Source organism: Daldinia caldariorum (genome assembly GCF_022478825.1).
Source record: "Daldinia caldariorum strain CBS 122874 unplaced genomic scaffold F4812scaffold_10, whole genome shotgun sequence".
In the NCBI taxonomy this organism is placed as follows: Eukaryota; Fungi; Ascomycota; class Sordariomycetes; order Xylariales; family Hypoxylaceae; genus Daldinia; species Daldinia caldariorum.
The window spans coordinates 828,015-850,644 of record NW_025953046.1 but is presented as its reverse complement, the minus strand read 5'-3'; the positions used below and the strand labels follow the sequence as shown (position 1 = coordinate 850,644).

At 49.4% G+C, this 22,630-nt stretch overlaps 6 protein-coding genes across 6 annotated transcripts; 3 read left to right on the top strand and 3 right to left on the bottom strand.

Moving 5' to 3' along the window:
- The first annotated feature begins 978 nt into the window (after positions 1-978).
- On the top strand, positions 979-3,022 carry F4812DRAFT_53679 (uncharacterized protein). Its single transcript, XM_047939187.1, has 2 exons — positions 979-1,255; positions 1,673-3,022. The coding sequence occupies exon 2, from the start codon at positions 1,713-1,715 to the stop codon at positions 2,775-2,777; it is 1,065 nt and encodes a 354-aa protein (XP_047789539.1). The 5' UTR covers positions 979-1,255; positions 1,673-1,712; the 3' UTR covers positions 2,778-3,022.
- A 2,312-nt stretch (positions 3,023-5,334) lies between these two features.
- On the bottom strand, positions 5,335-8,969 carry F4812DRAFT_451523 (PXA domain-containing protein; the record flags this gene model as incomplete). The annotated part of the gene is made up of 3 exons (XM_047936222.1): positions 5,335-6,019; positions 7,563-8,370; positions 8,435-8,969. The coding sequence occupies 3 exons, from the start codon at positions 8,967-8,969 to the stop codon at positions 5,335-5,337; spliced, it is 2,028 nt and encodes a 675-aa protein (XP_047789538.1).
- A 737-nt stretch (positions 8,970-9,706) lies between these two features.
- On the bottom strand, positions 9,707-11,330 carry F4812DRAFT_460066 (zinc-finger of mitochondrial splicing suppressor 51-domain-containing protein; the record flags this gene model as incomplete). Its single annotated transcript, XM_047937645.1, has 2 exons — positions 9,707-9,737; positions 9,802-11,330. 2 exons carry the CDS (start codon positions 11,328-11,330, stop codon positions 9,707-9,709), a joined length of 1,560 nt encoding a protein of 519 aa, XP_047789537.1.
- A 268-nt stretch (positions 11,331-11,598) lies between these two features.
- On the top strand, positions 11,599-15,922 carry F4812DRAFT_53616 (pre-mRNA-splicing factor rse-1). The gene is made up of 4 exons (XM_047939185.1): positions 11,599-12,029; positions 12,192-14,271; positions 14,451-15,735; positions 15,802-15,922. Exons 1-4 carry the CDS (start codon positions 11,786-11,788, stop codon positions 15,826-15,828), a joined length of 3,636 nt encoding a protein of 1,211 aa, XP_047789536.1. The 5' UTR covers positions 11,599-11,785; the 3' UTR covers positions 15,829-15,922.
- A 14-nt stretch (positions 15,923-15,936) lies between these two features.
- F4812DRAFT_53635 (uncharacterized protein) lies at positions 15,937-17,223 on the bottom strand. Its single transcript, XM_047939186.1, has 2 exons — positions 16,847-17,223; positions 15,937-16,741 (listed from the first exon to the last, which is right to left on the bottom strand). The coding sequence occupies exons 1-2, from the start codon at positions 17,003-17,005 to the stop codon at positions 16,073-16,075; spliced, it is 828 nt and encodes a 275-aa protein (XP_047789535.1). The 5' UTR covers positions 17,006-17,223; the 3' UTR covers positions 15,937-16,072.
- A 211-nt stretch (positions 17,224-17,434) lies between these two features.
- F4812DRAFT_53598 (uncharacterized protein) lies at positions 17,435-22,562 on the top strand. The gene has a single exon (XM_047939184.1). It carries the CDS (start codon positions 17,925-17,927, stop codon positions 22,146-22,148), a length of 4,224 nt encoding a protein of 1,407 aa, XP_047789534.1. The 5' UTR covers positions 17,435-17,924; the 3' UTR covers positions 22,149-22,562.
- The last annotated feature ends 68 nt before the right edge of the window (positions 22,563-22,630 follow it).

Sequence of the window (22,630 nt, the reverse complement as noted above, 5' to 3'; positions counted from 1 at the left end):
ACTGCATACAGACTTACATATGTATCTATGTACGGTCTCCTCCACACGTCCTGTCTAAGCATTCTAGCCCTACCTTTCCGTGCGTCTGATATTCCTATCTTGAAAAGCCTAGCTATGAGACTGCATTGCGGCGTCTTGTACTAGGAAACCAGACCTTCAATCGATGGTCAACCTGGTGGAAGTTAGCTTCTTAGTCCCAAGTTGATTCTGTTTGCTACGCCATCCGCCCTACTACGTAACCCTTCGGCCGTTTCCATTTACACCAACGGCACAGGCCATCTTCCTGCTGCTACTACTACTGCTGCTCTTCGATGCACTAAAAGAGAGGGAAAGAAATAGACCAAACGGAAAGAAGATAACCAGGAAATCAGAACAGCTCAGAAGAAGTGGCTTCGTTGCCCAAAGGTGTAAAGAGTTGGGCCAACTTCATAGCCGCGGTAAGGCCCCCAGGTGTGTGTTGGCTGGCCTTTTACACGTCGACTGTGTCTGTGGTTGCGCATGGAATACAACACCACCATCCAACTAAGCTACCTACGTTGAGAGACTTACACATCTCCTCACCCACTCCCTCTATTTTCGGAAGACTTGCCGGATAACCCTTTCCAAGCCGCCAACTTTTACTGCAGCTTACAATACCGCACGAGGGCCGTGAGCTCCGCATACACCAAACTACGGCAGCTATCCCCCCCCCCCCTTAAAGAACCAATTGGTTGACTGGATCTGAATATGCATACCGTCTTCCGCCCGTAAAAGTCGAGTTGCCAAATACCGTCCCGGCGGATCTCCACAGTCGCCAGCGCCAATCCTATCTCTCTGATATCCTGTTCCTGCGGCTTATTGCAGACTCTATACGTCACAGAAAAGCAACTGACAGCTTAGTCTATATCGTGACAGCCGGACAGTACCGGCTTATAGCCTACGAATCCTGCCAACTATCCAGTATAGACGGCTCACTTAGACGGTAACCATGCACAATACAATGATCGGTTCAACTGGCATAGACCAGGATAACCACATGGCTCATGATAACTCATATTCAAACGAGCCATGGGTTGACATGAGCGCTTATACCCATATGGCCATCACAACTTATCCTGACAACTACTATATTCCACCGGCGACTCACGGATTACCATCCGAATCTATCGGAATGGCCCCTCCACCTATGCCGCACCCGATACATAGCCAAGCGCACAATAACTTTGCAAGTCATCTTCCGCATCCACTGATAATACCAACGCAGCAGCCTTCCCAGGTTCCATGGCCCAGTCTCCGGACAAACCCCTCTCAGAGCTACTCGGCTCCTCCTGTGCCGATCCCGCCGGCATCGGCTCCTGTGAGACAGCCGCCTAGATTGCCAACGATCAATACATCGCAGCCAAGGAAGACTTTGACGGATGAAGATCGTCGTAACATGTGCCTTTTTCACGAAGACAACCCTCATGCTAAGCAGACAGAGATCGGTCAAAAGTTTGGCGTGGAGCGAAGGTAAAGTCGGAGACATATTGAAAGTAGACTATAATCGCTAACATTACACTGGCAGTACCGTATCGAAGGTATTACGAAGGAAGGAACTTTACCTAAATTTGGACAGCCAGAGTGGCTCTCCTGTGAAAAAAACCAAAGGCAAGTCACCGCCAGATATTGAGCGAGCTCTCGCGAACTGGGTCAGGGGTCAACAAAAGAAGGGGGTTGTAGTCAGCGATACTCAGATGGAGGAAAAGGCGAGGGTCTTTTGTACCGGCTCGGATAGCCCCCTCAAAACCATCACTGCCTCTTGGATCGAAAAGTTCAAGCAGAAACATAATATTGGCCCGGGAAAGCTGATCCGCAGAGCCTCCGAGACTGCGATACCTGACAATGCTCGGTTGGACACTGGATCGCCCTTACTATCTACTACACACACGCCAGGAGGCATTTCGCCGGCGTCGCCAACGAACCAGATGGAGTCACCACAGATCTCCGCGGTGAGCGAGAAATCCGAAGTGAAGGAAACTATTTCAAATGGTTTCATGGACTTCGAGGCCAACGGATACAGGCACCCACATTCCCAGAGCTCGACATCGCTATCTAGTGCTGTCACAGACCCGCCGAGCTCAACATTTTCAGCGGGCGCCTTTAGCCCGACATCTCAGTTCAATTTCTCCCCGGACCCAAATACGGGCATGTTCAGCGACAGGAACCAGATGCCTCCAGGAGCAGCGGGTTTCCAGCGCCCGCGAAGTCAGACGGTTCCAGACCTCGGGAACCTCGAGTACATCAACCAATCGCAACCTTCCGAGCCCCTGACGCCTAAATATAGCCAGGCTGGGACGGCACCCTCATCCGCGCTCGAGTCGCCAATCCACGAGATCCCGGGAGCAGCGACCCCTTTCGGCGGGCTAGACTCGGCTATCTCTCCACCCACGCAGCTGCACCACGTGAGCAGCAACGGCAGTTTAGCCGGGAGGTCGAGCTGCTCGGGCACAGCCGCGGTTTCCGGGACGTCGATGGGCTCCTCGCCTAGCTCGCCGACGCAAGAGGACGCCAGACGAGCCGCGGACACGCTCCTCAGCTTCATGCAGCAGATCAAGTCGACAGGATTAATCGACCAGAACGACTTCTTAATAGTCCTGGGCCTCACCGAGAAGCTAAGGCTGCAACCGCAGCAGCACGGAGGGCCGCAAGCTAACTCCGCCACCCAGGGTCTCGGTGGCTTGTCGAGGATACCGGAAGGAGACACCGAGATGGCGACGATCACTTCGTCCATGGTGAAGAACGAGACGATGAGTGTGTGACTACCCTGGGAACCCGTCATGCTCGAGGACGTGCCCCTTAGGACTGTGTGTGCTGCAGTATAACACTAATTCTCGTGGCCACCCGATTCGTATTGCTGCCACCGGGGCCGCAGGGAATGAAATCGACAATCCTAGAAAACCGGAACGACGAACGCCTTAAACCAATCATTTAGGAGAGTACTCTGGACTTTAAAGAATGATTGACACGCGATACGACGAATCGGGAGCTACAAAGTTACTGCACATCACACACCTTTCATATCAACTTCCGACGACAACACTCATACTCCGGAACGACCGAACATCCGTGTAAATAAACTCGACAGACGGTGGGCGCAAGAGGCGATGGCAATGTCACAATACTCATACTTCAAACATAGGGAACCGGCGAATCAACGGGAATAGGAATAGGAAGGGACAAGAGCAAGGACTTGGAATTGGAACAGGAATAGGGACAGGAAACCACCAGGCTTCCACGGACAAGGCGGATCACGGCCGGAGGAAAGGGGGAGTAGAAGGGAAACGGACGAAAAAGACGACCAAAAAAAAATTCATACCAGGAAGAAACACCAGACAAACATCACCGAGCGTAATTGTATACACTACATTCTCACGAAACAACAGCATCATTGTCATCGCCTTCATCATTATCATCATATCATATCATATCATATACATTAGGTGCACACATACATACACATTATACCCCCGTCGCCCCACCGCGCGTATCCCAGCGAGAGAATATACCCCGAAATCGAGCAATCGACGAAAACGCGAGGAGAGGAGAGGAGAGAGAGAAAGTGAAACAAGAAAAAAAATCAATCTTTATATTTTGGGAACTTTACTTTAACTTCAGCCAACTACCGCCGCCCGTTTACTTCGAAAGGAAAATAAAAGAGCAAAAAAGAAAAAAAAATATTTATGATTACTTTTATATATTATTATATACCTTACCTATACACACACAACTCTATACGATACCAACCACCACTCTGTCTGTCTCTTCTTCTTCTATTATCTGGCCCGGCAAACAAGAAGACTACGTCCCGCTCACGCGAAACACCCCCGTACTAGTCAGTAGTAGTAACAAGGAATCCGATACGATCGCGCGTCTCGAAAGCAAAAAAATATCCCCAGGTGTTTTTTTTATTTTATTCCATTTTATTTCTTCTTCTTTTCCCGGCTTTGGCCTTCCGCCTGTTTGAATTGTTTATCATGTTTTGATCTTTATTTTTTTTTATTCTTCTATGCTTTTCTTCCTCCCCTTTTGCTTCTTGATTTTTTTTTTAAAAAAAAAGATTCCCCCCCTCTAGTATATATATGTATATGCGTTTGGTTACCTACTTACCCATGTATTACAAAGTTCTACCCCTGTACCGTGAGGATGGAGAAGAAGATGGGATGGGCTTCGGTTTGAGCCTTTCATTGCGAGAGGAGAGAGGGAGAAAAGGAGGGTTGAGCATGTGGAGAAGAGCTGGACGTTCGCTTGGCTGGAATACCTAACACCTTGATGGGGAGACAGAACCACTAGTTTTTATTACAGAAACTACTTGTCGTCTGTACAAGGCAAAGCAAAGCAGAGGAAGGAAGAGGGGGCGTGAAGGTGTTCCTGGTGGCCGGTGTTGGTGTGTCTGTCTCAGTGGAAAGGGGAGTTAACGAATTCGTTTTTCCGGCTCACTGTGTTTCTCTCTACATAGCAGCACTCTCAGGCGTTCCATTTGGGTTGTTTATTATTTTTTTTCTCTAGGTCACCGACACTAATTGAATGGTACTACTCTCTGGCTCTATCTAACCTACTACTTCCCCGGCTTCCCAGGTTTACACTCCATATTAATTAATTAGGTACCTTAGGCAGTAGGTATCTCATCGCCCCATCTCGTATTTGTCAAGCGATGCGTCGATGATGAGGCGATCTGAGCAAACCGCATCACCTTGGATAGGTCAACGCTTACTACTACTCCCGCACTTACCGTATGTTATGTCCCTGGTGAGTTACAAGTGAGAGATAGATACCTACCTACCTAACCTAGGCAGGCAGACAGACAGACAGGCATGACGTTCGCATCCAGTGACCTCCGGGATGAGTTAGGTTACACCCCGCGACGAGAAAGGGATTTAGTTTCGTAGCCTGACTGCCCCAAACAATGACCGAACGTTTTTATTTTTGGAGTATCAAACCCAGATACTACCAGGCAGCCAGACTCTTCTTTTTTTCACAGGCTAGGAGACGTAACAGGAAGAGAGGCGACGTAACCACCTACTATGTAAACATCGGTACTTGCCTACTTACAAACAAGTAAGTAATCTGGGGGCGGCTCTGTAACGACACTCCGGAACCCCTTCTGCCTCGGTCCCGTCTATCCTATCTTGCTGCTTATGTCGTAGACTTATGTTGCATTGCATGAAGGGGTGCGCTCGATCTGGACAGGGCGTTGCATTAGACTTTGAAACTGTCCTAAATTTCTTTTCTGTCTGTTCTAACCACACGTCGGTTGGTTGGGTATCAATCATTACATTAGCTTATTTCATTTACGAGAAACCGAACGTCCGGTCCTTCTCAACTTAGTCGATCTTCCCATAGCTCGATGACCCCCTTCTCGGTTAGTTCGGGCATGAGGCGCACGAGAATAAGTTCTAGGATCCCATACAATAGGTGCTTGTTACAATAGGGATCTGAGAAGACATCGAGAATGCCCGTCTCGATTTCGCATAGAATTCTGTCCCTATCCTCATCCCCGTCCTCATCTTCATCTCTGATACACATGTCAGCCCGCTTGTCGCCACCGGCCTCGGTCGGCGGCACACCGGTGTCTCCAAATTGCCGCTTTGATCTTTCTGGGGTCAACGTTACATGGCTGTCTCTAACATATTTGGCCTCATCGGTAAGCCGCACGCCTGTAACTTCCTCTCCAGTGCGGTTGGTATTATGTGCCGTGTTATAGCTGTCGGCCTTAAACGGTCCGGACCGCGACCTCGCACTTGAAAGAGGATTAGCAGATCTGGTGGACCAAGGCCAGGTACTGCTACCATAATAAAGCCTGCCCACCCTCTTCGGAACAAGCGCCAAAAGCGCGCTAGCGCATCTGCGTCGTAGGGCGCCCAGCTGCTCGTCAGACGAAGGGGGGATCAGGCTGGATGAGCCTGGGGCGTTATTGGGGAAGACAGCGCCGCGCACGGCTCGAAGGAGTGGGGGAAGACGGGCAGGATCGAGAACATAGACGTGGATGTAGTGCGAAAGAAGTCTGTGCGAGATCAGTACAATGTTAACCATGTACAAAGAGAACATTAATAGAAGCTTCTAAGGAGAGCTCTCGTAGGGAACGTGGGGGTAGAGTGGTACAGGTGTGACCGTATGCGGAATGTATCGAGGTAGATGGGGTATGCGATGTTGCATATCCCGATTGCTGAGACGCGAATTCGAATGGGAGGCTAGATTTCCTAGGAGAGATAATCTTGATCTACTCTGGAAAACCTTGCTGCAACCATGGCTTCATGGTCAAGGTCCTGTCGACGAATTGCAACCAAGCTTGATAATGATTGATAATGCGCGAAGTCGGTCACGCCTTAGATCAAACCAACAAGCAATGTGAGGCTTCAAAAGATCATGGAGCTTTTGCATGGGACAGAAAGCTCGTACAGGGGAGCTAAGAGCTGCATGAGCCCGGGTTACCCCTGACCTTATCCGATCGGGGAAGAGGCGCGACGATGACGGCCCTTCTGGCACAAACATGCGAAGCCCAAGCCCAAGCCCAAGCCTAACAAGCTCAGATAGATTGAGTTCGAATAAGAACGGCCATGATGGCGTACGATGCGTACGCAGCCGAGCGCCAGGGTATTCGACCGCCACAACTTTTGCTCCCGGAAAGTATTCGAAGTAACCCTGGTCTTAGCTACGCAAGCTAGTGACCATCCCTTGGACGATCACATCTGACTGTATTCAGAACTGAGAATATAGTTGTTTTTCGCTCCGTCCATCAAACTAATGGCTACCTCGGTACGTACATTACATTGCCACGGGTGAATACGGGATGCATCATTGTCTTAGAGGTAGGATAGCAGACATTGCTAAAACATCCACCAGGCTTGAAGTTCCGTTATAAAACCTCTAACATAACGCCGCGAGCCGGAAGCACGTCCGTGCATGTTGGAACGGTACCTGCGGGGCCGGCGGCACGAAGCGAAAGGGAAAAGAGTTCGTGGCGTTGTACCAGGATTGATGGACTGTCTGACTGTCTGATGGAATCCTTGGTTGGGGGCATGAATCCCTGCAAGCCCCAAAGTTGGGCGCGTAAATAAGGCTCGCGGATGGCCAGGTAGGCCTGGCAGGTTCAGCCCCGCGCCGCTTATGGTGCAATCGGATGAAGGACATGTAGGTTTACCCGGTCATTGGCCATAATCAAAAATGACCCTTGGAATAATAGAATGCCTCATGTTGGGTCTCTGGCGAATACCGGACTTTGGATGGCTGGCTGTTTTATCCGGCCACCAAACCAAGACCATTGAAACGTCGCACAGCACCACCCGACTTAAGGTAGCCTTTGCTGAAAATGGACTAAGCCGTGTACACTGTACCTTGTCTGACCGATCTGCCAAGTCGATATCCGACGATACGATAATTAAAGTAGTGATGGGTGAGGAGGTACCCATCATGCGCACTTGCGAGATAGGTATCTTCTGAGAGGGGAGTGGACAACCTCAGGTCCAGTGACCTAGAGCATATGCGAGGTGACGAGATATGTGCTTCTGTGACAAGTAATAGAGAAGGGAAGAGACTGATTCGCCTACCTATCGATCATCCCGTTAAACCCTGCCAGGTTGCCTGGACCTCTCAGAGCTCCCCATTGCACCATAGACAAAGCTCCGCTCGTCCAGGGCATGCGAGCGTCTATTTCGAGTAAATTCCCAACGCAAGTCCAGAGTTTGAAGTTGGTGATGGGAACATTGGCCGGTTGTCGACCGGCCTCTGGGGTTGGAGGATGGTAGCATTTCTCTCCATGATCATGGGATGTTGGATCTATCTGGCGAATGGTAGGGATAGACCTGGGAGGGAGTGTTCGGGAAAGCATTATCGTACTGATAAACATCCGTATCAAGTTTACTATAACGAACCCCCACTGAATTACGGTCCAAAAGACCTGCTGAATGTACAGACCATGTTTGGCCGTAATCGATGGAACCGTGCCGCCGCTGGTCTTTAGATTCACACCTGGTTCCATGCCTCCGGGCTCAGACGCCTCTGCTGTGCCTCTCGCACGCACTGTCCTCGTTAGTATAATTAGACCTTCCCATAAAAGCCATGGCTCCGAGAGCTTGTTGATGATGAGATTGCCTATGATAAGTTCAGAGAACAATTGGCCAACCAGCGTTGTTAGGCACTCGTTCTCGAGATCCTCGGTTGGAAGCAAGAGGGCGAGAACGCCTTGCACTAATAGTTGGCGGTATGCACTCTCGTTGTCTGCTTGAACCTGTATACTGCTGTGTCCCGACTTAGGAACCGGTGACAGGGCAGGTAGTGGCCAGAGCGAATGGTAGATCTCGCGTGGATTGGCCTCGATTGGTGGTCTGGCTACTGTGTTCTTTGCTACTCGATATGCTGTACGGTATTGTTAGTAACGAAATGGTAATATTAAACTAGCGGTGGAGTACGGCTGGCCAACCTCGGATATGTGCGTCTAGCAGTTCTGGCAGTTCATCGAACAGAAGACTCTCAAGGTCTACATTCCGCAACCTCTCCTCTAATGCGCGAGTACAATGCGCAATGATCTGTACGATTTCGGCAACGAATGTCTCATCTGGAGTAATCTTGGTGTACCAATTTTGGACAAACTCCTTAATGATGATAGCTATCAGGGCATATAGTTGAAGATCCACGTCATTTCGACTTGTAAGAGGCGGTAGTAAATCTTGAATTGGCGCAGGCGAACTCCTCCCCCTATCCGCCAGGTGCTGGGCGCAAAGCACACGGCGTATGAACGTAGCAGTGGCCTTATCGGACAAGAAATCGGATGATACGGGACGGGTGGTCCGGCGAGGCGCCGATGATGGTGAAGTCGCACGAGGTGAGCTAGGAGGCTTACTGCTGGTGGATGTGACGGACTCGGGGTTAGTGCTGGAGGTCGGTGGTGCTTTTAAGCTGGTCGGGGCCGGGCTACCATCTTTAGGCGGAACGGCGCCCGATGATGCTGCCGTCATCGCTCGATGTGAGATGTAACGTGTAACGGTATGTTCACGGACCTACGTTCACCGGACTACGGTCATGCTAATAGGTAGTTAATAAATCCGGCTGAGAGCTACTAGGGCGTTCAATATGAGGTAGGTAGGTATCTGATACGTGCGGTGATATGATGTAGAAGATTAAGGCTGCAGAGTGGGTTGTAAACGGTTCGTAAGTACATCTAGGTACCTACCTCCTAGGCACCTAGTTTGGTTGGTTGCGCTATTGCGCTAGTTGTTACTGGTTTCGCTGCTGCAGGAACGATTCTTTGCGGTTAATTTTAATTGTTCATTCATTTTGTGACACCTGCAATGACGTTGGCAGATTAGGTTAAGATTACAGCGGCAGGGCGGTAGGGCGGCGTGCTCCGAGGCCCACACAGGCCAAACAGGTCCCTTTAAAAGCACAGGCCCTTCAGAGCCATCCCCTATTTATCAAGTGCTTACGATTTAAGCTTACATGAATTATAAAATGTGCGACTCTTAAAGAGTTGAGCCTTGTTTTTTTATTGCTTTACTCCGGATTTCAATTCGTTAAGGCAAAGCTCATATGATGTAGACCTCAGCTCGGGGGCGCCACTATCATCGTTTATTATATACAAATTTGCCATAACCGGGTTGTTTGCGGAGTGACGTGGTTCCTTATAAACATGGCCGAAATCTTCCGGCTCCGCACTCTATGGTCGAATGCATTGATAACTATAGAGGACCAGGCGTTATTCAACGTTGCTTTTTGTCGCTTCATATCTGTAAAGTTGTTAGAACCAAGAACTTGAGCAAGTTTAAAAAGCTCTTATTGTTTAAAACGTACCTCTTGCCTCGGAAAGCCCATACTCCCCAGTTGCCACAGCTGATATCTTGAGGATCGAGGTCGTTAAGATCCCACCGTAAACTTCTGAAGATGTTCTCGCCAGGTTCCATGAGCATATCGAATTCCCCTCCGCAAGTCTTTCTTACCCATTCGATATCTCTATCCATATCAAACTGTGTGTAGCCAGTCACTATAATAGGGGCCTTGGTCTCGAGAAGTAAAGGCACCGTTTCCGACCACTCGTGAGAGCTAGCTGGATGTCCTAACCCGGGATGGAACATGACAAAACAGTCAAAATAAGGGTCATAGGGATAAAACTGGCCGGTCTTATGTAGAGTATGATAGTAATCCACAATGGTGCTAATCTTCATTGTTGGCCACACCCGGTCTTCTACTATGGCACCGAAGGGATTTGAAGGAGTTCGAGGGGGCAAGGGGAATTCGTCGTCTCTGTTAGTCATACTCTCAGGTCCGATAAATATTAGGTGAAATTTCCCTCGTGGGAAGAGGTGGGCCAACTGTACCCAGACATTCCGGGGGAGTGAAGACTCTGCTCGAGCCCCTAGGATGAATATCCTCACCGGAGGCGCTTCGGGTCGTAGGCCCTTGATCGTTTCTCCGCTACCTGTCCTGGGAGGATGTAATGTATATCGGAGAGCGCTTAAGCTTTTCAAGCCTTCAGTCGTGAGCCTACCACCTTTTCTAATATTATATGGACTAAGCTCGTGTAGGATGCTGCCAATTGTCACTGGATAGGTAAGCAACCTTGTAACCTGTCGCATATTTCGGTCACCATTGATGGCTTCGAATTGTCTCGTGTAAAGAAAAGTATCCCAGTTTGTCATATTCACAGCGGCTTCTTCCATCTGAGGACCTGCATACTCGAATTCGGGGAAAAATCTCCCAGAGCGAAGATCATGATCATCTTCATTGATTTGTCGCAGAGTATCACATATCTGAAGATGAGCCTCATAATCCTCGGCCCAATGCCTCTTACTACAATAGACCGGGATTCCACAGTCCGGGCATTCGAAATCAACATGGGCCGGTGCTTGCGCGCCAGAGCCGGTAGCGCTACCCAGACTATTGGTACTGGCTGGGTCTCGCGTAGGTTGATGGTCGGGATGAGGGCAGAGCGCGTGTTGCCTTATAAAAGCAGCACGGCGGCGTATTTCGGGAATGGGCGAGTTAGTAAAAGAGTGGAAGAGGTCGTCAGGACGGAGGACCAGAGGTTTGGATTGGTTCTCGTACGATGCGGCAGATCCTAGGCCAACTACAGTGTCCTCAGTAGTTTTTGGCTGACGACCGAATAGAGATATGGGCCTTGAGAGGCAATCTCTAGCTTCGACGGATGGTACGGGTCGCCGCGAATGTATAGTCGGACTCGGAGAGCAAGCCTTTTGTAGTGGGCGTGAAGAAGCAGCTTTAGAGAATGACCTCGATACAGGCGGACGGGCTGCATTGGCTGCGGACAGTCTTATACAGGCCCTGCAAGTATTAGACGCCACCAGGCGCATTGAAGTCTCCATTGTTGAAGGCTTCCCTGGTAATTGTCCATACAATGGCGGTTACGAATTTGTGACTTGGGTAGCTCGGCGTAAAAGATGCATCTACGTAGTATTCTTATGTACCCTTGTACCTATCGTGGGATGACAGAGGTCCCGGTCTCTGAGGTCGTCCCCACAGCAGGTCCACTGTAAGGTACCTACAGCATTAGGTAAGCCCCAGTGAAGTTTTTACGGACAAATACTAATCCGGATGGGGTTTGAAGGCCCACAATACTACCTGTAGCAGCCTAGAGCTTTGACAAATGTCTCCCAATCAAGTTCTTCAGCTTGATTCGAAGCTCCATCAACTTCAAAGAAAACTTTGGAGCTTCCCACACAGGCTTTGACAATTATTCAACCCAGCCTCATATTATAGCGAAAAAGGAGATAGAGAGGCTAGAAGAGTCGCGCAGGCTTTCTGCGCATCTCCTGCGAAGATGGCGACTACTTCTAATATGTTTCTCTACTCTTTAACCATCCAGCCTCCCACTACAATTACTCAAGCTATTCTCGGTCAGTTTTCTGGTACCAAAGAGCAACAAATTGTCACGGCCTCAAACTCGCGACTCACATTGCTACGTCCGGAGCCATCACAAGGGAAAGTCATTACCCTTCTCTCCCACGATGTTTTTGGTATCATCAGGTCCATCGCTGCCTTTCGCTTGGCAGGAAGCAGTAAGGGTAAGTTTTATATCCTCCCCCCTACGTTGTGAGGCTTCACTTAGTGATTTTGAAGCTGGGTCGGTAGAAACTTTCGAACTGCCGTCTCGGCGTATGGTGTGGTATCTCGACCCTCGAGGGACTATTGTTCGACTAGAGCCTTGCTAATTTTTCATCTTATAGACTATATAATACTTGCCACTGATTCGGGACGCATTGCAATTATCGAGTATATCCCTCAACAGAACCGTTTCAAACAACAAAAACTCGAGACTTTTGGAAAATCGGGAGTGCGTCGTGTCGTCCCTGGTCAATATCTGGCTTGTGATCCCAAAGGTCGTGCCTGTCTTATCGCGTCGGTTGAGAAGAATAAGTTGGTCTATGTCCTGAACCGAAATGCCCAGGCAGAACTTACCATTTCTTCGCCTCTAGAGGCCCATAAGCCGGGAACAATCGTGCTCTCGATGGTCGCTCTAGATGTTGGCTATGCAAACCCAGTATTTGCAGCATTAGAGGTCGATTACTCCGAAGTAGACCAGGACCCTTCGGGGCAAGCTCTGTCTGAAGTCGAGACACAGCTAGTTTACTACGAGCTAGACCTTGGGTTGAATCACGTCGTCAGAAAATGGCACGAACCAGTTGACCCTACTGCGTCTATACTGTTCCAAGTTCCTGGCGGTAATGACGGGCCTAGCGGTGTTTTAGTATGTGGAGAAGAGAATGTCACGTATAGACACTCTAACCAGGAGGCATTTCGTGTACCGATTCCCAGAAGAAAAGGTGCGACAGAAGATCCTCAGCGAAAACGCTCGATCGTTTCTGGTGTCATGCACAAACTCAAGGGAAATGCAGGCGCTTTCTTTTTCCTCCTGCAGACGGAAGACGGCGATCTTTTCAAGGTTACCATCGACATGGCTGAAGATGAAGATGGCAATGCAACGGGAGAGGTTCGACGGCTGAAGATCAAATATTTTGATACGGTGCCGGTATCCACAAGCCTCTGCATTCTGAAAAGCGGGTTTCTGTTTGTTGCTAGCGAGTTCGGGAACCATCATTTCTACCAGTTTGAGAAACTGGGTGACGATGATGACGAGCTAGAATTCACTAGCGATGACTTCCCGACGGATCCACAGGCATCATACAATCCTGCCTATTTCTACCCAAGAGCAGCCGAAAATCTAAGTCTAGTTGAAAGCATTGATTCAATGAATCCCCTTGTCGATTGCAAGGTAGCCAACTTGACTGGCGATGACGCACCACAAATTTACTCTATCTGCGGAAATGGCGCGCGGAGTACATTTAGGACCCTGAAGCATGGCCTAGAGGTAAACGAAATTGTAGCCTCAGAGCTCCCAGGTGTTCCGTCTGCTGTCTGGACTACCAAGCTCAACAGGGATGATCGATACGACGCTTACATTATCCTCTCGTTTAGTAATGGTACTTTGGTACTCAGCATTGGCGAGACTGTGGAAGAGGTAACCGACACAGGCTTTCTTTCGACAGTTCCAACGTTAGCTGTCCAGCAACTAGGTGAGGATGGTCTCATCCAAGTACATCCCAAGGGCATTCGACATATCGTTAAAGGACGTGTAAACGAGTGGGAAGCACCACAGCATCGATCAATTGTTGCTGCTTCTACCAATGAACGCCAAGTTGCTGTCGCGTTAAGCTCGGGTGAAATTGTCTACTTTGAGATGGCCGATGACGGGTCTTTGGCTGAGTATGATGAAAAGAAGGAAATGTTCGGGACCGTCACTTGCCTAAGTTTGGGCGAGGTTCCTGAAGGTCGCCTGCGAAGTTCATTTCTTGCTGTTGGATGTGACGACTGCACTGTCCGAATTCTCAGCCTGGATCTGGAATCCACGCTTGAGAGCAAATCCGTGCAAGCGTTAACTGCCGCCCCATCTGCACTTTCTATAATGTCCATGGAGGACTCTTCGTCTGGCGGTTCAACTCTATATTTGCATATCGGTCTGCATTCCGGCGTTTATCTACGTACTGTTCTAGATGAGGTAACCGGAGAACTTACTGATACTCGTCAGAAGTTTCTCGGCCCTAGAGCTGTGCGACTCTTTCAGACCTCAGTTCAAGGCCGGACTTGTGTTCTAGCTCTTAGCTCGAGAACTTGGTTAGGGTACTCGGATCCAATCACCAAGAGTTTCATGATGACCCCTCTAGATTATAGCGACTTAGAATGGGGCTGGAGTTTTAGCAGCGAGCAATGTGAAGAAGGAATGGTGGGCATTCAGGGCCAAAATCTCAAGTAAGTAAATTTGTTTCCCCTGTTCTATTCAAGCGAAGAATGATGAAAAACTGGGATCCTACGCCTTTGGCTATGAGGTCACAATATTTTACCAATTGTTCCTACTGAACTTCGCATCCAAATCTCTTTTTTATCTGAATACAAGACTCGGAGAAGCGACAAGATGCTAACGTCAACAGGATCTTCTCTATCGACAGGTTAGGTGACACGCTGTTGCAACAGTCGATTCCTCTAACGTACACCCCTCGACGCCTCGCCAAGCATCCAGACCAACCTTATTTCTATACTATTGAATCTGATAATAACACGTTACCGCCTGAGTTACGTCAACAACTCCTAGCAGACCCCGGCGTGGTTAATGGCGATGCTGCTGTACTGCCACCAGAGGAGTTTGGGTATCCCAGAGGCCGTGGTAGATGGGCATCTTGTATCAGTGTCGTGGATCCACTGACGGAGAAGCGAGTCCTGCAAACACTGGAACTGACTGAGAATGAAGCTGCCGTCAGCATGGCTACGGTGTCTTTTGCAAGTCAAGATAACGAGACATTCCTCGTGGTTGGAACCGGAAAGGACATGATTGTTAGTCCCCGCCAGTTCAGCGCAGGATATATACATGTCTACAGATTCCGTGACGACGGTAAAGAAATCGAATTCATTCATAAGACGAAGGTAGAAGAACCACCGATGGCCCTGGTGCAATTTCAGGGTCGCCTACTGGCAGGAATTGGCAAAACCCTTCGCGCCTATGATCTTGGGCTTCGCCAACTTCTCCGAAAAGCGCAAGCCGAGGTTGCACCTCAGCTCATTGTCTCCTTACAAACTCAAGGCAGTCGTATCATCGTTGGTGACGTTCAACAAGGAGTGACTTACGTCGTGTACAAATATGAAAGTAACAAACTAATACCTTTCGCTGACGACACAATCGCTCGATGGACAAATTGCACAACTATGGTGGACTATGAGTCGGTTGCTGGCGGAGATAAATTCGGAAACATGTGGATTGTACGATGCCCACAAAAAGCGAGCGAGGAGGCTGACGAAGACGGAACCGGGGCGCATTTGCAGCACGCCCGAGAATATCTGCATGGTGTAAACCACCGCTTAAGCCTCATGGCCCATTTTTACACTCAGGATGTTCCTACCAGTATAAGCAAAACCAACCTGGTAGTTGGTGGACAGGATGTACTCCTTTGGAGTGGAATACAAGGAACCATTGGCGTATTAATCCCATTCGTAAGTCGGGAAGACGCGGATTTCTTCCAGAGCCTCGAGTCGCACATGCGAACTGAGGATCCACCCCTAGCCGGAAGGGATCACCTTATATATAGGGGCTATTATGCTCCCGTAAAGGGGGTTATCGATGGCGACCTGTGTGAAAGATTTGCGCTACTTCCCAACGATAAAAAGCAGATGATTGCGGGAGAACTGGATCGTTCAGTCCGGGAGATTGAGAGAAAGTTATCTGTAAGTGAAGTCCATTATAACCCCTCTTCCCCTATGTATCGAAGATGTAAGCTTACATTGGGCTAGGATGTTCGAACTCGGTCGGCATTTTAATGAGAGAAAGTTATGCAATGCAAAGGCGCCTGGAGTAATGAGGAGTATCCTGTATTTACGGAATCTATTCCCGGGATCCGGATAGGGGGAGAATTCACCACATGGTTCAACATGTCCATTTAATTTATGAGCTTTCTAAAGGTACAACACCCCCTTCATGCGCGAGACTGTGCACAAACTTATGCCTATATAATTCAGAGACGTCGATATTTCAAGCACAAGTTTTATTCATTCATCTGTGTCTCTATCCTCTACGATTCCTCCAATATGAGCTCTTACTATTAGCTTGCCTCGCAATCCCTTTACCTCTCCCCGCTGTTTCAACCGGGTGTGTCTGCTCCCACTCTTCGTCTGCGAAGAAGGCCTCGGTTGCCATTTCGAGGTCATAGCCGGCCTGCTCCAAGTAGAGAACAGCAACGTCGTATTCATGAACCTTACATGCCATCATCCAGCGTCGGATCTTGGATTTTCTGGCCTCTTCCTCTTCGCCTTCGACAGGTCGTGGCGACAAGCTCACGCCGCCTTTATAATACTCTCCAGGTATAAGTATGGTCCGTCGCCCCAAGATTAGATGATCGCTCGTGATCTTGTTGGTGCGTCTAAGAACTGGTGCAGGAACACCGTAACGGAGGGAAAGAGAAGTAATAGTGTCATGCTCATGATTTAGGAAGTGCAGGGTATCTTCTGCTGGTTTATCGAAAGCGTCAAGAGCGCCGGACTTTTCATCTGATTGGGTCGGGAATTTTTGGGTTGCGGGCGGCGTATAGGGTGGTGGCGCTGCTGAGGGGTTCTTTGAGGAACCGGTTGCGACCGATGATTCGTACGAAGGAGGGTCCTTTAGACCAGGCGGGAGTTTTGTGTCTACTAACGAAATTTGACAATAGGGGCAATAGGTATTAAAGCGAGGATTTTTCTATTCGCGATGGTCAGTTTATTTGGCCATAGGAAGTACCTAACCTAATATATGCCAGGTGATTACGGCTAAAGCTGGAATCATATTAAGACCGAAGAAACGTACGCTACGACAGTTACCGCATATTACTCGCTGACAGCACTCTAACTGGCGATCTTTGGGTAAGGGTTTTTCCGAGTCGCTATAACGCGGAACTTCATGAAGAAGAGTTGCGCAGGTACAGCAAGACTGGACAGGTGTTGCAATAGGTTTTGCGAAAGTCATGGTCCCTTTGATCGAGTAAGAAGAGAAAATAAAATAATACGATGTGATATAATATGAATTATTAGGACGGTATGATATATAAAGATAAAGATGAAGATGAAGATAAATAGAAATATAATTATAATATTTATTACTACCTTAGGTGATGCTAGGATAAATATAATGTCGAATATATTTCGTCAAACATGGAAACTTTAAAATATGTTGCTGGTTGGTTGAATGCGATTGTTCGGATGCGAGGGTGGCGTGCCAGACTTGCTACTGCCAGTGATAGGGACGCATGACGTTTAGGCTTATCGATAAAAATTAGTCGGAGATTACAAGGTAGGTACCTCCTATGTAAAGTCTGCCCAGCGGCCCAGGTAGCCAGGTGATGGTGGATTTAACTCTGACTAGCCCGGACTTAGCTGCACTGGCCAGACTGGTTCAATCCACCTTTAACTTTTCCTGATGTCAGCGGTACCTAGCGGCTTTGTGACCCAAGAAGCGTGTTTCAATGGACAATAATCATCTTGTCCATTAAATTGATGCATCGTTCCCCCTTAAAAAGTTGACGAGGCATTGCCCACATAATAGTTAATACAAGTTTCTCAGAACCGAAAGAACCAAAAGGATAAGTAGAAAACGAGGCCATCATAAGTCACTAATACCTAATACATGAATGATACGAGTTACCGGCAAACATCGCGATATATCGGTCAAAGCGACAGGGGCGCGTCTTTCCATGCAACCACCCACCCACCTAAGCTTTCCTTGCGAATCGTCCCAAGTCATATATACATGACATAACAGTATTTTTTTTTGTTTGTTTGTTTGTTTGTTTTTTTTTTCTAAAAAAAAAAAAAACACCTACATCGATAGCTTCAAATGCAATAGGAATACCAATCTTTATAAACCTTCTCCCGGAGCTTCAGTCAAAATGGCTACTACTACGGCTCCTCCTCTCCCCAAACCTCCGAACCCATCCGTCCCTGTTACCCTCCACGAAGCCGGACTTGATTCGCCTTCATTCCGAGCTTCCGCCCTATATTTTTCCGAACAAGCAGATGCGATCGAGCGATGGTTAGAAGGACACGTTAGGACGACCGCTAAGCTGTCCCACGAATTGCTCAACGTGGAAGAAACCATAAATAATTACCTGAGCAAGGTCATCCCACCCCCGAATATCAACACCGTGGATAACGACTATGCCGCACTGGCACTTAAAAGGTTCAGTGACGGATCGAGGGAGTGGTGGGTGCAGGTCCTGAATGCTGCTAGAAAATTGGACACCATGTCGGTCGAGCCGATCCGAGCCTTCCTTCAGGGTGATTTACGGAACTTCAAGGAGGCCAGAAAAGCATTGGAACAGACGCAAAAGGTTTTCGATACTACGTTAGCTCGATACGTTAGCCAGTCTAAAACGAAAGAGCCTTCCTCGTTGCGGGAGGATGCCTTTGCCGTGTACGAAACCCGTAAGGCTTACCTGAAGGCGTCCATGGACTTCTGCTTCTTTGCGCCCCAGTTCCGCATTAATCTCGACAAGCTACTAGTTCGAGTATCTTGCGACCTCTGGCGCGAGATGAAGAGATCGCGAGACGCCGCAGGGAGCTTCGGAAAGTATGGCCACGAGATGGATCGGGTGAAAGGATGGTCTAAAGAGATGGAACTGTCTGAGCCCATATTTAGACGCGAATTACAGATGTCGCGCCGCGATATTGGAGAGAGCACTCTGGCAGCGTTTAAACCGTCACGAGAGATAGACGACTACAGCGCATCTACCGTACCGTTCCTAGGATCTAGGGGGCCTATGAACGTTTCCACGGACGGCCAAGCCGCTGCGATCACGGAGAAACAAGGCTGGCTATTCCTACGCACTATAACAGGCAAGCCATCCCGAACCAATTGGATTCGTAGATGGTACTATTGTCGGGAGGGTATCTTTGGTTGGCTTGTCAACAGCTCTCAGGGCGTCTTGCAAGGTGACGAGATCGGTGTCCTTCTCTGCAATGTGAAACCCGCTGTAGGGGAAGAGCGTCGATTCTGCTTTGAGGTGAAAACCAAGAATCAGACATTACTGCTCCAGGCCGAGACGCAAGCCCAACTAATGGAATGGCTCGAGGTTTTTGAGGTTGCTAAGAAGAGGGCCTTCGAAGCAAGCGTCACTAGGGATACTTCGTCTCTCCCAGGCGGTGTTGATCCAGCTTTCTCTATCACGCCACCTTCGCTCCCGGAGTTCTCGGCCAAATCCTTGGATGCGCAGATCGACGACGGGACAGCCGTCGAGCGAGCGGGAACTCTACCAGCCCCTGAAACCGGACTCGTGCCTAGGCCAAGCTTCGATATAACAACAGCTCCCCCAAAGAGATCGGTGACGTCGTTAGCCCGCGAGGAAGGTGAGAGTAGTCGAGAACACGCAGCCAGGATCATGCAGAAACTCGATCTTCATCGGAAAGCTACTTTCACCTCGAGCATGGATACAGGGCCATTATCATCGCCAGGTCCAACAGGAGGCATAGCCAGTCTCATATCCGCCAGTCACGGTTTACTACCAGGTTATCCTCCCGCTATCTCTAAACAGCAGCAGCTAGGGCCCGTCTTACCTGGGCCCGTCTTGCCTGGGCCCGAACCGCAACCCGGCAGCCTTGCACCTCCGACATTAGCAAAGCCACCAGCAGCGACCCATCTTAGTAAGATGGCAGTCGTTTATAGCGGCGACAGAATACTTAGCACAAATGCTTCGCATAGTCTGCCGACGGCGATAATAGCTAATTATTGGGGAAGCAATACTTGGGGCCATGAGTACTCCCCAAAGACTCCCCAAGCCGACAGAGATGTTGACGATCCATTCGGACCAAACTCGCCCTCGATCAAGATGACTACACTCGGCGAGGGTGAAGAGTATAGAAGCCCCGTTTCGTCGCATAAGAAGGCCATTAGCATGGACGCCAAAATGAGCCAACCTAAGATTGTTCTGCCCGCTCCCGAAAAGCCACCGCCGGAGACTTTCCCTCCCGATTACCCTGTGGAACTGAAGACGAATTCGGCGCAGTTTAGGCTGCTTTTCCCAAGTGTGCCTTTGGACGAGAAGCTAGTCTTGGTCTTCAGAGCTTCTTGGACTAGCACCTCGGAAGCCGACCGTGATGTACCACAGATGGCTGGTAACGGGCGAATCTACGTCACTCCGGATAACATGTACTTCTACGGTCATCAGATGGGTCTCGTCGTGACGTATACCATTAAACTCGATACCATTACAGAAGTAACTGCTGCTCCCGGCAGAGATTGTGATTTCATTTTCCTCCATCTCAATCAGGGTGCTGATGAAATTGGATACACACGAATAACGATCAAAACATTCCTTGAAGATCTAGATCTCTTACACTCGCGTCTGAACCTTTTGGTTGATGACCTACAAGCTGAGGAGCCCATGGACCTACCTGAACTTATCAAAGCACTAATTAACTTGGAGAAAGAAGAAATGGATAGAAAAAGTCCTAGCATAGACAGCTGGGAAGAAGTTTCAGAGCACACGCCTGTCGATGACGGCACCGTCGCTGGTAGAGCTATCAGTCCCCGACATCATTATTCAGCTTTTGGTTCTCGACGTAGAGGCGCAAGGAAGCCTATTCCTAAGTTCCAGCTCCCAACCCACCCTGTGATTTACGAGCCCGAAGATATGCAGAAGAAGGTCGCCGAGCGGAATTTTGAGATCAGCGCCAAAGCATGTTTCCACGTCTTGTTCGGAGATAAGAGCTTCGTCTTCCCCAAACTCTATTTTGAGCGAAGGGCCCAGCATATCGCCCAGGGCCCGTGGAAGTTAAACGAGGGTGGAAACATGCAGAGGCAGTTCCGATTCAGCGTCAACTATACTACAAGGCTAGGTCGGTCAAGGGCCGAAGAGGTCACCGACGAGCAGACGATCGAATTATTTAGCGACCACGTCACATACGTAGTTACGCATGTGAAGACCCCGTGGCATCTACCTCACGCTCACGGGTTTAAGTTGGTCACTAAAATTGTCATCACTCACGTCGCCAAGTCGAAGTGCAAGCTAGCTATCTTCACGAAGGTAGCCTGGTCGAAACCGCCAGCTCTTGCTAAGAACATGGTGGAGAGGCAGGCACTCGACGACGCCACTCAAGATGCCGAAGATCTCGCAGAAGTCGCAACTGATCAAGTACGAAAACTTGGTCACCACAGCCGCACGAAGAGGGCCATCCAGGTTTACGGTCACGTAGGACTGCAGACTCAGGTTGTGGTGTTCACACCCGGAGAAGCCGGCACGTCGAAAAAGCCGCATATCAAACCGCGCACCCTGGGCTCGATGCTGCTCGAAACTCTAAGATCCTTGGCCGATAGTGTCGCATCGTCTCTAGTGATGTGGATGTTTGCAGCCATCAAAAAACTGTGGGGCGTAATAAAGGCAGAACGGCTCATCCTCGCCTTGCTTGGATTTAGCGTGATTACGAATATCGTGTTCTCGTCGCAAAGCACGTCGGCGTGGTGGTCCGAACGGCGAGCGGCCAGCTTTATGAACCGCGTCGGCGTAGGGCCGAACATCGTGATGAGCAAGGCTATCTACATAGCGGACCTGGACGAAGCGGCAAGGAGCTCAAGGGCTCTTCCCGCGTGGCCGCAGGATAGCTACTGCTACGCGACGTTCCAGACCATCGCCAACAGCAGCGACGCGGACGGGCCGTACGAGTACGCGGGGTCGTCGATGTCGTGGAGCTCGAGCCGCGCGACGGCGCGACGGCTGCGGCAGACGAGGCAGAAGCTCGGGGCGTACCGGCACGACCTGCTGGTGGCGATGCGCACGGTCAACAGCGTGGAGCGCGAGATGATGCACGCCGAGTGGGAGAACTGGCTGTTCAACGAGAACCACCGGTGCGAGCAGGTGGAGGTGATGCTCGCGACGTGGAACAACAACTCGGCAGACGGAAAGGACGGTAAGTCCAAGGGAGAAGTGGCGCAGAAAGTGCTTGGCCACAACTCAGGAGAGGGTGGTGGTAAAGATAATAAAGAGGCTAAAGACGAAGCGAAGCGCAGGAACTTACAGAGGTGGCATGAAGAATATTGCGGTAGCTGCATGGCGGATCGCGAGGCGCTGCTCGAGGAGAGGGAGATGTTGAGCTTGTCGATGGCGGCGTCGGCGTTGTAGATAAGGAAGCAGGGAGGGATGGAAAAATAAATTTGGAAAAAAACCAAAAAAAAAAAAAAAAAGAGAGAGAGAGCGAAGCACCCGGCTGCGAACCGAGCCAGCCTATAGAAGCTCCTCCCGGAGCGAGAGTCGAGTAGTAGCTATACATACCCAGGTACGGATACGTGAATAAAGGGGGGAGAACAGCGACCTATATGTATGTACTATATATTTTGTACAGAGGGGGTTTAGGTTATCATGTATTGGGTATTGGGTTACCAGTTGGATTGTTTACTACTGCTACTAGAATTCTAGGTTGGAAATACTAATACCCAAAAGTGAGCGTAACATACCTACCTACCTCTTATATACCTAGGTACCTAATGTATTAATTACCTGAATTTATATATGGCGTGCTGCCGAGGCCAAAAAAAAGGTTTGCACATGCTTAGATGTTAAGTCAACGTCACCAGTAGCACGAATACCCTATTGGCTTTCTATCA